The sequence below is a fragment of the Pelodiscus sinensis genome, chromosome 22, assembly GCF_049634645.1.
Source record: "Pelodiscus sinensis isolate JC-2024 chromosome 22, ASM4963464v1, whole genome shotgun sequence".
NCBI lineage: Eukaryota > Metazoa > Chordata > Testudines > Trionychidae > Pelodiscus > Pelodiscus sinensis.
The window spans coordinates 11,143,978-11,156,309 of NC_134732.1; the positions used below are offsets into that span (position 1 = coordinate 11,143,978).

The following is a 12,332-nucleotide window of genomic DNA, read 5'->3' on the forward strand; positions in this document are numbered from 1 at the left end:
AATAACGTCTAGACTGGCGCTTTTCTCCGGCTTTTCCCCAAGCCGGAAAAAAGCGGCAGCCATGTTAATGCAAATGCCGCGGGGGATATTTAAATCCCCCACGGATTTGCCTATTCCAACGTGCTACATTAGCATCCCTTTTCCGGAAGGGATGCCAGTGTAGACATAGCCATTCTGTTTGTTTGTCATCCCCCTTCACTGTATTTTCTTTTCAGACTGTGCCCCATGGTTTTTCAGGAAAACTATCGAGGGTCTTAACTGGACTTACTTGCAAGATAAGACACTTTCAGAATATTAAAAGGGTTTTTTTTTAACCATTTTCTGTAGAACTGAACTCTCTGAAACAGCCAGATATGCCACAGCAAGTACGCTTCCTGCCAACCACTGTAGAAGGAAATGCTGGGAAAGAGCTGACCCTTACTGTTACCCAGTTGCCTGTTCTGGCTGCCCACCCACTAGGTAAGAGGCTGGAGAAGAATCTTGATTTCTGTGGAAAAGCTGGTGTACGCCTTACTATCATTTCTAGATTTGACTTGCCCAATGAGAAAACAATCCCAGAGTAAAAAAGGAATAAGAAATATTAATTCCCTTAGATTACTGCAGCTAATGGTTATCTGGTCACTGGTAATCACTGCATTCAAAGGGGATAAATGCAATGCAACCCATTTATAGTAGAGAGAAGAGCAAGAATCCATTGGAGAGATTGAAGACTTTGATTCTATTTTAGGCAGTGATTTACTAGAAGTGGTTTCATTATGCACATGATAAATCATAAGATTTTTAACACTGTGGAATCACCAAGATCAGATTGTATTGGGACCATATATATTGCCTGTTACCATCACAATATTGTTCAGAAAAGCTTGGTATATTTTTTTCTTTATAGTGAAATTAATTTTTGCCCATTCCACAAACCATACATTATATTTCATTCCCTTGTAGTTAGAGGACCAAACTTCACTCACTTGAAAATTGGAGTAGGTCACCGGCTGGATACAAAGTCATCTGGAGTGCTTGGTATGTTTTGTTTTGAAAGACATGAAAATATAGATTCATCATTAAATTACAAGGTACAGCATTGAGAACGTTTTTATAGATGATAGTGATAGAAATGCAGCTATGTTCGTCTGGTGTAGCTGAAACAAAAGACAGAACTGTGTAGCACTTTAAAGACTAACAAGATGGTTTATTAGGTGATGAGCTTTTGTGGGCCAGACCCACTTCCTCAGATCAATATGTGGTTGTGCCAATTTTCTTCCACATATTGATCTGAGGAAGTGGGTCTGGCCCACGAAAGCTCATCACCTAATAAACCATCTTATTAGTATTTAAAGTGCTACATAGTTCTGTCTTTTGTTTATATATAAGCTCACATCACACTGAGCTGGCGACTAGCAGCATTTGAGGATTTTGTAGGACGGGCAGAAGTAGAAATGCTAAATTACAGGAGAAACACACAAATCTGATATGATGGTTCTGTGAGGTTAGGAATCATAAGCCTCGGAGACAATAAATTAAGTTATTCTCAGAGAGGCACCATGGTCCAGTGGAAGGCACTGTACTGGGAGACTTGTATTCTTTATTTGACTCTGCCATGTGTGAGCCTGACTGTTCAAGTGCCTCTGTTTCCCTGTCTGTAACATGGGGATAATGATTCTGTTCTTCTTTTGTAAGATGAAAAGCACAAGACAACACTAGCACTTAGCTCTGAGTAGTTCTTGCTTTAGTGTCAGTCACAGGTTTGAGTGTGTGGTGGCAACTCTCAGCAACAAAGAGAAGCAGAAACAGACTATAAATTCTGGGTACATTGAGACTGCTTTTTGTTTGTCTGAACAGTGCCAGGGGAGAGTATGGTGCTATATTAAAATACTTATGCCCAAATAATTGTTATGTGACTGATTAATGGCCTCCTGTTTTTGTATTTCAGTGCTTGGAGTAGGCCATGGGAACAAGCTGCTCACTGATCTGTACGATGCCCATCTTACCAGGGTATGCACTGGCACTGTTCGGGGATTTCTGTATGCAACACCCATTCTCACTGGAAATCAAAGCCATTAGAAATTTCATCAAGGAGGAGGCGGCATATGTGACCTACTCTTAGTATATCACATGAAGTAATAACACACACAACTGACTAGGCACTAGGTTAAGGAATATTAAATATTCCTTTGAGGAAGGGGGGGGGGAACCATGTGAGGGGCTTGGGAACTGGTATTGGGATGGAGCTTTTTACCATAGGTCAGTTTGAATCTTGCCTGGTCAGGACCAAGCAGAAGACACTGCTGTCTGGAGGCTTCTGTAAAACAAAATGGGTCTCAGTCTATTTCTAGTGAGGAGATAGGTATCCACACTAGGGATGTTAGATAGCGGGTAACAAAGTAGTCAACTAACCTCATGAATTTTTAGTGGCTAGTCCATTATTCTATAGTCCCTGGGGGTGGGGCTGGCAGCCAGTGCAATCCAACTCCACTCCTGCGGATGCAGAGGCAGCAGGCGGGAGCCAGTCCACAAGGGGAGCCAGTTTAAAAAACAGCTCCCCTTGTGGACCGCTGTCTGCTGCCCCATGCTGCTGCCTCTGTATCAGCAGGCAGCAGCACTGTGTGGCAGCAGTTCCTGTCCACGGGGGTCCGAGTTCCCCGTGGACAGAGGCTGCTGAGGGTGTGGGGCAAAGGAAGCTGCAGTGAAGTAGCTTCTGTTTGGCCATGGACAGAGGCTGCTCTGGCAGTAGCCCCTGTCCACAAGGAACTCGAATCCCTGCAGACAGGGGCTGCTGCTGCAAAGCAGCAAACATCCACAGTGAGCCTGGGCCCACTGTGAGGGCAGGAGCTGCTTCCTGGCAGCTACCCCTACTCCCCTCCCACTGCATGGAGGGGAGGGGGGAACCGGCTTTTAAGCCAGCTCCTGCTCCCCCACCCTTGCTGCCTGTGTATCAGAGGCAGAATGGGGAAGGGGAAATGTGAGTAGTTGACTATATTAACTGATAAACATAGGCTTATCGGTTAATCGTCTAGTCGACTACTCATTCACATCCCTAATCCATACTCCACAAACCCCATGTGCTGTGTTTGTTGGCAGCCATGGCAGAGAAGCCAAAGTAGAATGGACTCTGGAAAATGACCTCTTACTACTGGAGGGAATTTCTTCAACTCAGAGCTAAGATACATTAACTCTGCTTCCTTAAAATTTTCCACAAAAAGACACCAACTGCCTGCCACTGTATTCTAACTTTATTCAGTGCATGTCTAGATGATGTGAAAAAGCATCAGCATTTTTAACCATCTATGTTACTGCTCCCACCATTGCTATTATAGCCCAAGCTAAAATGCTGATAGCAGTGACAGCATACTGGGTAATAACCTTAGGTTAGGGAGACAGATACAGTAGTATATATAAGTACATGTATACATACTAAGGATGTAAATTACTGTTTAATTGGTTAACCAGTTAAATGCTTGGCTGCTCCTGGCCATGTGTGGGGAGGTTGGAAGTAGCAGCCCTGCTTGGGGCCGGTGGGCCTGGAGAAGCCCTTCACCCTTATCGCATTCACATCCCTAATACAAACATTATGCATCCCTCTCACGTGCCACAATATGTACAATAAGGGTGGGCAATAAGTGGCCCATAAGCCAGGTGTGGTTCACCATGGTTATTTACCTGCATGTCCACCTGCAGCTCGTGTTGGCCGTGGACTGCTTATGGGAGCTGCAGGAAGCAGTGCAGTCTGCTACATCACTTCCCACTGCTCCCATTGGCTGGGAAAAGCAATCTGCACCCAACAGAAGCTATGAGCAGCCGTACTTGTGGCTGTGCAGGTAAATAAAGCACTGGCAGCCCACTAGGGACTAACTCTGGTGAACTATGCCTGACCTGCAGACTGTTATTTCCCACCTTGCTGTACAAAGTTTGATCTTTATGGACATTGCAAATAAATCAGCATTGTAGTGGCTTGAGCCTGGCAGATTGTGAACAAATGGGAGTCGTAAAAGCCTGTTCACATGTGAGCTTTAAAAAGGCTGTAACCATTCTAAGTCAGTCAGAAACTGGTTCAAGAGCCTGAGGAGCTTGAACTGCTGTCACAAGGCATAATGCTTGCCTCTTTATTATGGAGGCAGCTGCCAGCAGGAGTGGCTGACACGCTACATTTGAGCTTCAAACAAATCATCATTGCTTTCCAAAGCCATTAGCAGTGCATATGAAGTAAGAGGCACCACTTAGGGTATGTCTAGACTACATGCCTCTGCCAACAGAGGCGTGTAAACTAGGCTACCTGACATAGTCAAAGAAGCCGGGATTTAAATATCCCCGGCGTCATTAAAATAAACATGGCCGCCGCGCTGTGCTAGCTCAGCTGATCGTTGGCACAGCGCGTGAGTCAAGACGCGGATCAGTTGACAGGGGAAGCCTTTGTTGACTGCTCCCTTATGCCTCGTGAAACAAGGTTTACTGGAGTGGTCGACAAAGGCTTCCCCTGTCCACTGGTCCGAATCTTGACTCTCGCGCTGTGCCGACGATCAGCTGAGCCGGCACAGTACGGCGGACATGTTTATTTTAATGACGCTGGGGATATTAAAATCCTGGCTTCTCTGACTATGTCGGGTTGCCTAGTTTACATGCCTCTGTTGGCAGAGACATGTAGTCTAGACATACCCTTACTGTGCATAGACAGCTTTCCTTTAGAGAAAACTTTCCTGTTCCATGATTTCCTGTAGTTGCTGCATGCCAAGATATAGCTTCTCAGCTGTTGCAAACAGTTGCCCCCATACCTTGCACTTTTCCTTTTTGAAGACTTATACTGTTCGTGGACTGTTTGGCAAAGCCACAGATGACTTCTCGGATACAGGCAAGCTAATAGAGAAGACCACATTTGGTAAGAGAGTTGGTTGTGTTGTAAATAAAGATTTCTAATTAGAAAGTAAAGTGTTAGATTGTGCAACATTTAGCACACCTTTAAGAACTTTCTAATCTTTGTTTATGATTATTCTCCCATGAAGTCTCACCACTGTAAACATATTACCCTGTAGTATGCTAAATACAGCCACAATATGTCTGTCAATGATATAAAATCCTGATCATATGTGTTCACAAACTTCAGTGTACACCAGTGGACTCCAACCTTTTTAAGCACAAGGTCACTTTTTGAATTTAAGTGCAATCCAAGATCTATGTCAAACCCAAATCCCCTTGCCCTACCTCCTCCATGACCCTTCTTCAAGGCCCTACCCCTGCTCTCTCTGTCCTCCCTCCTTTCCTCCTTCCTGCCTCCCTTACACCAGGCAGGGGCAGAGGGTTGGGGTGCAGGTTCTGGTCTTGGGCTAAGGGATTTGGAGTGTGAGAGGGGCTCTGAGTTGAGCCTGAGGCAGGAAGTTGAGGTGCAGGAGAGGATTCAGGGTACAAGTATTGTAAGAGTTTGAGTCCAGGGGGCTCAGGGCTGGGGCAGGGGCTTGGGGTGCAGGAGAGGTTTCATGACTGGAGGAAGGTTTTGGGATGCGAGCTCCAGTTGGACATTGCTTACCTCAGGTGGCTCCTGAGTGGTTGTGCAGTGGGGCTAAGGCAAGCTCTCCCCTGCCGTGGCCTTGCACCACTCTCAAAAGCAGCCTGCAAACTCCCTCCATCCCAAGCCCTGTCATGCCCCCCCTACCCCATTCTGTGGAGATAGAATACAGGCTGGGAAGGGGGGTACCCTCCTATCAGTGCCCCCTCCTCTCCCTTCCCTGCTTCCTGTGGGGAGCAGGGAAGCTCCTGGGGGGGCGGGGCAAGGGGGACAGCTCCAAGGCAAAGGGCAGGAGCAGCATGGCAGCACTGAGAGGGGCAGATAAAATGCTGGCGCTTGATAGCCTCTTGGCCAAACCAGTCAGAATCACCTGTCAGAGGCTGCAAGCTCTATCAGTAGATCTACTGGTTGGTGATCACTGGTGTACACCATCTCCTTGTACCTCAGGAGACAGCCTCACCCCAAGAATGTGATCAGAAACTTTCATAAAGGTTCTGATATTGAACAAAATCTTGAAATGTTTCATGTGATGAATTATAGCCTTCATCTTGAAACGAATGCAAACTCTATTGCCTTTGCTGCAGAGACTCTTCCACTTTAAGTACTGGTATGGTATGTATGGACTGGTCAACTTCCTGTGCTGCTATTTTGTGTTACACTGAAGCCATCTTTCATGGGCTTCCCACCCACCCATTTAGATATGACAATTTGACCAGGAAATGGCAAATCTTGATTTGAGACTAAGGCTCTTTTCAGGTGCTGGGTTATGCATATAAGTGAAGATTTATGTCCCTCTTTTGTCCTCTAACATTTGCAGATCATGTCACAAGGGACAAGCTGGAACGGATTCTTGCTGTCATTCAGGGAACCAATCATAAAGCTCTACTGATGTATGTATCTAGTCAAAAACCCTAGATGACCTGACTTCCTTGCTGTCATTTACTGATCATTGGAACAATGAGATTAGTCAGTTGTTTGCTGTAATGAGTTGTAAAGATGTGAGCCCCAGTGTGAGGGGGTTCACTCACCACCATAGCACCCCCTGCCGTCTGTCCTAGGAATTAGCTCCTTCTGCTGGCAGGGTACCTTCCCTCAGGTGGTGTTTCCCCTCTTCCCTCCAGGCCGCAGCATTCTCTTCAGGACACTGCCCTCCGGCAGTGCCCACGTCCGTCTCTGAGCCCCCCTTCTGGGGGTAGTTGTCTCTTCAGCAGGCTGTGCTTCAGGCCCTGCAGTCTGGGGTTTGTGTGGCCAGAGCTCTCCTAGTCCTGCCTTGCCTCCCCAGCCCTTCCCTAGCTCCAGGCAGCCTCCTACTCCCCCAGCAGCCAGGCTCTCACTGCTCTTCCTGGGAGCAGCAGCCCGTCCTCTTATATAGCTCCCAGCTGGGCCCTAATCAACTAATGCAGCCTCAGCTGGGGCTAAACTCCCAGGCCCTGCTCCAGGCTGGGGTTTGCCCTTAAAGGGCCAGAGCAGGGCCAACTCCCTGTCACACCCAGACAGGAAAATCAGCCACTTGTTCTCTGACTAATGAGGCTACCTTTGGCTTCTTAATTGCCATGTTGCTTTAGAACCTATACATGACATGGTGGTAAAATGACAGTTCTTCTGCTTGATATGATAGTTTGCCTTCCCTTCCAGTTGTAGAACCTTACTGACAATACGTAGGCTTATATCATTTATAGGGCAATGAGTCTATCAGGCACAGTTGTTGGGGAGCTTAACTTAGAAACTATAGAGACTGAACAGATCTTTGGTGTTTATAACAAAACAGAGGCTCTTTGAACATGTGCTCCCAGTGCCATGGTGGCCACCGGGGCTAATGTGATCCCTGGATGCATAAACAGGATTCTCAAAAGTAGAAACGTTATTCAACTTCTGTATTTGGCAATGGTGTGACTGCTACTAGAATACTGTGTCCAATTCTGGTGTCAACATTTTAAGGATTTTGAAAAACAAGTGGGTTCAGAGAAGAGCCATGAGAATGATTAAAGGGTTAGAAAAGTGGCATTGGAGTGAGACTCAAAGACTTGAATCTATTTATTTTGACAAAGCTTAAAGGGTGATAAAACAGTGTATAAATACCTATGTAGGGAACAAATATTTAATAAGGGGCTCATCAATCTAGCAAAGAAAAGTAAACTGGCTGGAAGCTGAAGTGAGACAAATTCAGACTAGGGATGTTAAATATCAGTTAATTGAATAGTTAGTTAACCTCATGGATTCTTATTGGTTACTCAACTATTCTATAGTCCCCGGGGGTGGGGGCTGGCAGCCAGTGCATTCTGGCCCCACTCCCGAGGAGACCCCTGCCACTCTGCGCTGTTGCCTCTGTATCAGAGGCAGCAGCATGGGGTGCCATGCGGGATCTGGTCAACAAGGGGAGCCAGTTTAAAAACCAGCTTCCCTTGTGGATTGGCTGCCTGTCGCCCCATGCTGCCACCTCTGATACAGAGGCAGCAGCCCCTGTCCAGGGAGGGGGACTGAACTCCTAGACCTGGCATGAGCCGAATCTGAGTTGGGTTGCCTGCCCGTCTCGCTCCTAATACGCTTTAAATGCAGAGCCACACTGGGAGTAGGCCCTGGACCTGGCATGAGCCAGGACTGAACTGGGCTGTTGGCCAGCCTGCTAAAAATTTACTGGCAGGGATGGGGGGAATGCTTGTAGTCTATCAAATTAACCTATACACTTTGCTTATCAGTTAATTGACTACACTATTACATCCCTAATTCAGACTGTAAAAAAGGTGTACATTTTAAATAGTGTAATTAACCATTGGAACAATTTTTCATGGTGGGTTTTCCATCACTGACAACTGTTAAATCAAATCAAGATTAGATGATTTTCTATAAAATACGCTTTAGGAATTATTTTGGAGAAGTTTTATAACCTGTGTTATGCAAAGAGTCGGACTAGAGTGTCATGATAGTCCCTTCTGCCTCAGAATCTCTGATGGCTGGAAATGCAAATTCACTGCTCTTTTCCTTTCTCCAGGTATTCTAAGATTGACCTGAAAACTCAAGAGGCCTATGAGCTGGCTGTTGAAGGTTTAATTCGCCCAATGGAAAAAACCCCTCCATTAATCACAGCAATTCGATGCCTGCAATTTGCACCTCCAGAATTCCAACTAGGTATGGTCTAACCCATTTGGGAGCATGTTGGAAGTATATATGAATATAGTGGCAAAATCATCTAGCTGTTTTGTGGTAACACTGACAGTCTCAGCAAATACCTCAATGATTAAATTTGCCAGAGAGATTGACAGACCATCTTTGTGCTACATGGAATCTCCAGATTAGGATTGAGCAGCATCGAGACATTTGTGCAATTTCTGGTAGGAACATAACTGCTGTACTGTACTGGATCAGTCTGATAGTCCACCTAGTTCAGTATTCTATTTCTGACGGTACTTCAAAGGATAGTTAAAAAGGCACAATTCTTCCTGTGCAATGTCTTCCACATTTTTTTAAAGCTGATCCTTCTGCAAAACAAACTAGTCTTCCCTTTTTATTCTGCTTGTGGTGTTCAAGGCCTACTCTTAATCTCATTTTAGGGGATACAGGAGATGTATACAATGACTAGTCATTTGGTGAACCCAACTGCCTCCCACTTAAGGAAGCAATGAAGGAAGTAGTCCATTTATGCCCTACGGCATGAGATCTTATATTTCTATTAACTTTTTTTAATCCTGTATAATGGAACTGAACATAAAATTCTTTTTTAGATCCTACTATCTTCTGACTTTGGTGATATCTTGTGGGCAGGAGTTCCACAGGTGATCTGTGAATAAAGAATTCCAGTGCCCATGGCTGTAAATCTGTCATCTGTTTTAAATTCAGGATTGAAAGACGCTTGCATTCCAAACCTGGCACTAACATGAACTTCTGTCGAAGCAAAAACACGCTCCTCTGTGTTTAGGCAGCTAACAAACAGCTTTATTAATTAATAAAGCACAGCATGAGCCAAACGTGGTCACAGCAGAGCCGGGCCCAGTAAGACTGCTAATACAATCAATCCTAGTATCTTTATACCCTTAGCCAAACAGTCTGACGTCAGGGCATCCAATTACAGAAATCCTTAATTAAATTCGGAAAAAACAAAGCCTTATCAACAAGATGGCGGACAGGTGCGAGGGAGTACATCTCCTGTCCCAACCAGCCCAATTAACACATACCAATAGCCCATCCTGTAGGCCTCTTCTCACGGGGTGACAGAAAGTTCACTCTGGTCTACGTGCTTGAGAGAAAAGCTGAAATGGTTTCTGATATACAAGATGGCTTCTAGCTAAATATGAAAATGGTTTCTACAGCTTCTACACTTCTTTGGTATAGTGCAAGTCATATATCCTTATGCCTTATTTTCCCACAGCTGATGTAAGGACAATGATTTTTCTTATCTGCCTCAAGGGTTATTTCCGTACAACTTGATTCTGCAATTGACTTTTTACAGGCAGATTCTTGTGCCTGCATAGACCCCCATTAAAGTTAATGGAGCTCAACACAAGTCCTTGGGTCCATGTGTGTAGCCATTTGCAGGATTGGGGCTTTAATTTGAAGACAAAGCACCTATTAAACATTGTTAAAAGTTCTTAAATCTGTACAGATATTGAGAAATTGGGATCCTAACCAGTCTTTTTATAAAAGCTTTGTGGTTCACCTTTTATGGCCTTTTTGGTCGTCTTGAATTATTTTGGCAAACACAAATGCAGCTAAACCATGACCTTTGCCTAGCCCAAATATTTAACTCTTATTATATGATCTTATATTTGAAACTTGTTTTTGTAAAACTGACTCTTTTGAAGGCTTGGGCTATTGTACAAGATCTCTGTATAATCGTGATTATACAGTCATGTACTTAAAAAAGAGCATCTTTTCTGCTGAATTAACTTTTCTTTTTGCACGTCAATCCCAGTGACTGGTGTCTGAATTTCCAGGAATGGTGTTTTGTTGCATATATGTGCTGGCCCTTCTAATATAGTCTTTCTGCCTCCTTCAGAAATCCAGTGTTTGCATGAGACCCAGAAGTACCTTCGAAAGGTAGTTCACGAGATTGGCTTGGAGCTGAAATCAACTGCTGTGTGCACCCAGGTGCGGCGGATACGGGATGGCTTTTTTACATTAGACAGTGCTCTCCTGCGAACACATTGGAATCTGCGGAATATCCGGAAATCAATTCAAGACTCTAGGATCAAAGTGCAAGTGGAGCTTCAGAGAAACTTGGGCCACCAGGCTAAGAGTGGTGAAAGACATACCAATATGGATCAGGTTACAGAGAGTGAACTGCACAGGACAGAGGGAATATCTGCAAGCAATATCTCACCATATGCTGACTGAAAGGTGGAGAGTAATACGAAGGAAAAATAGTGGTTGCAATCCATAATTAGCCCTTCTGTGGTGTGGGCCTTGATATACTAAGGGTTGCTTATGTTTTCATTCAGGCAAGACATTTCTCCATTGACAGGCAGAATATTTTTTTAAATATTGCACAACATTAGCATAACTGTTGATATGTGAGATGAGTGTGCATTTCCTTGCAAAGCCAAAAAAATTCCTACTGACTTCAATGGAAATGTCAGGTTGGCAAGGGATGCTCTTGATTTAGAGGCAGGAATACAACCAATGCATGTGTTGCAGGCTTCACTCCTTTTATTCTCTTTATACTCCCTGTAACAGAGTATGACCTAAGTGGTTCTTTTCTCAATTAACTAATCTTTTTACATGAAAGGAGTAGAACTTTCTTGGTTTGAACAAGAAATGGCTCTGCACAGGAGAAACTACTGTGTAAGCAACTAGGACAAAAGTAAGGTAATACTAATTTGGATTAGATTAGTGAGACAGCCAGTTGGAGGGGAGAGGTAGGTTTATTTTAGAGCACTGGCGTGGGATGTAATAACAAAAAATATACTGGAGTGAATTAAAATCCAAGTTGATATAATTTATGGGTAAAGATGCTGTTCTTTCATACTCAAATTTAAATCAACAGGGCCAAAGCCCATGACTTTTGTTTGAATGCATCTGTAGTCATCGGTCTCGTACATTTTCCTACTCTTCAGCAAATCTGCACATTTTCTTTAAAGAGAAACAGCTTTACTGAGATTCCATTAGTGCTCATTATTATACACTATAATACAAATTTGTATACACTAGAAGACTTAGCCAGCATTGCCTGGGTCCTTCAGGGCTGGGGGTGGCAGTGTGGGGGGTGCAGGAGTCAGGGCAGGGCCTTGGGGATGTGGGAGGCTCAGGGCAGATGGCTGGGGTGTGTGTATGGGGGGGTTAAGTAGGGGCTTAGGGCAGGGGGCTGGAGATGTGGGGGGGGGTGCGGGAGTCAGGATTGGAGGTGGGAGGCAGGGGGTGGAGTCAGGGCACAGGGTGAGGAGAGGTTCAGGAGGTGGGGGTGGTTGCACACCCTGTCAGCTGGCTTCTCCCTGATCCCAGGAAGGGGGAAAGGAGGGCACAGGCCAACCTTGCTGGGGCTCCCCAATCCTGAGCCAGAGGGTGGAGGGGCCATGCAGGCCAGTGTCCCCTGGGCCTAGGAAAGACGGGGAGCCAAGAAGAGAGAGGCCATGCAGGCCAGCCCCAGCAACGCTCCCTATGCCTGGCCCTAGGGGCAGAGCCATGCAGGCCAAATGGGGGGTGAGCATGCTGCTGGGGTGGGCTGTGATTCCTCTGGCGGGGGTAGCCAGCACTCCTTCCCACCCTCCTCAGGCCAGCACTGCAGCTGAGGGGGAAGGGTTTTGGCAAGCGCTGGCCCCAGCTGGCCATAGTCTTCCTTGTGTGGCCACCCTGCAGTATAGCTGTCCCTCCAATTAGTTCCCTCCCTTTCTGTGTTATAGAAAACAGTCAG

The 12,332-nt window shown here is 45.4% G+C and overlaps 1 protein-coding gene across 2 annotated transcripts in view; it reads left to right on the top strand.

Moving 5' to 3' along the window:
- Positions 1–11,420, top strand: part of TRUB2 (TruB pseudouridine synthase family member 2) — a 51,370-nt gene extending 39,950 nt beyond the window's left edge. For both annotated transcript variants that reach the window (XM_075905884.1, XM_014571498.2), the window contains exons 2-8: positions 328–459; positions 943–1,017; positions 1,928–1,989; positions 4,786–4,867; positions 6,309–6,381; positions 8,481–8,617; positions 10,482–11,420. In XM_075905884.1, the coding sequence (XP_075761999.1) occupies positions 354–459; positions 943–1,017; positions 1,928–1,989; positions 4,786–4,867; positions 6,309–6,381; positions 8,481–8,617; positions 10,482–10,819 (873 nt within the window). In that variant the 5' untranslated portion in view covers positions 328–353 and the 3' untranslated portion in view covers positions 10,820–11,420. The remainder of the gene's footprint in view (positions 1–327; positions 460–942; positions 1,018–1,927; positions 1,990–4,785; positions 4,868–6,308; positions 6,382–8,480; positions 8,618–10,481) is intronic.
- The last annotated feature ends 912 nt before the right edge of the window (positions 11,421–12,332 follow it).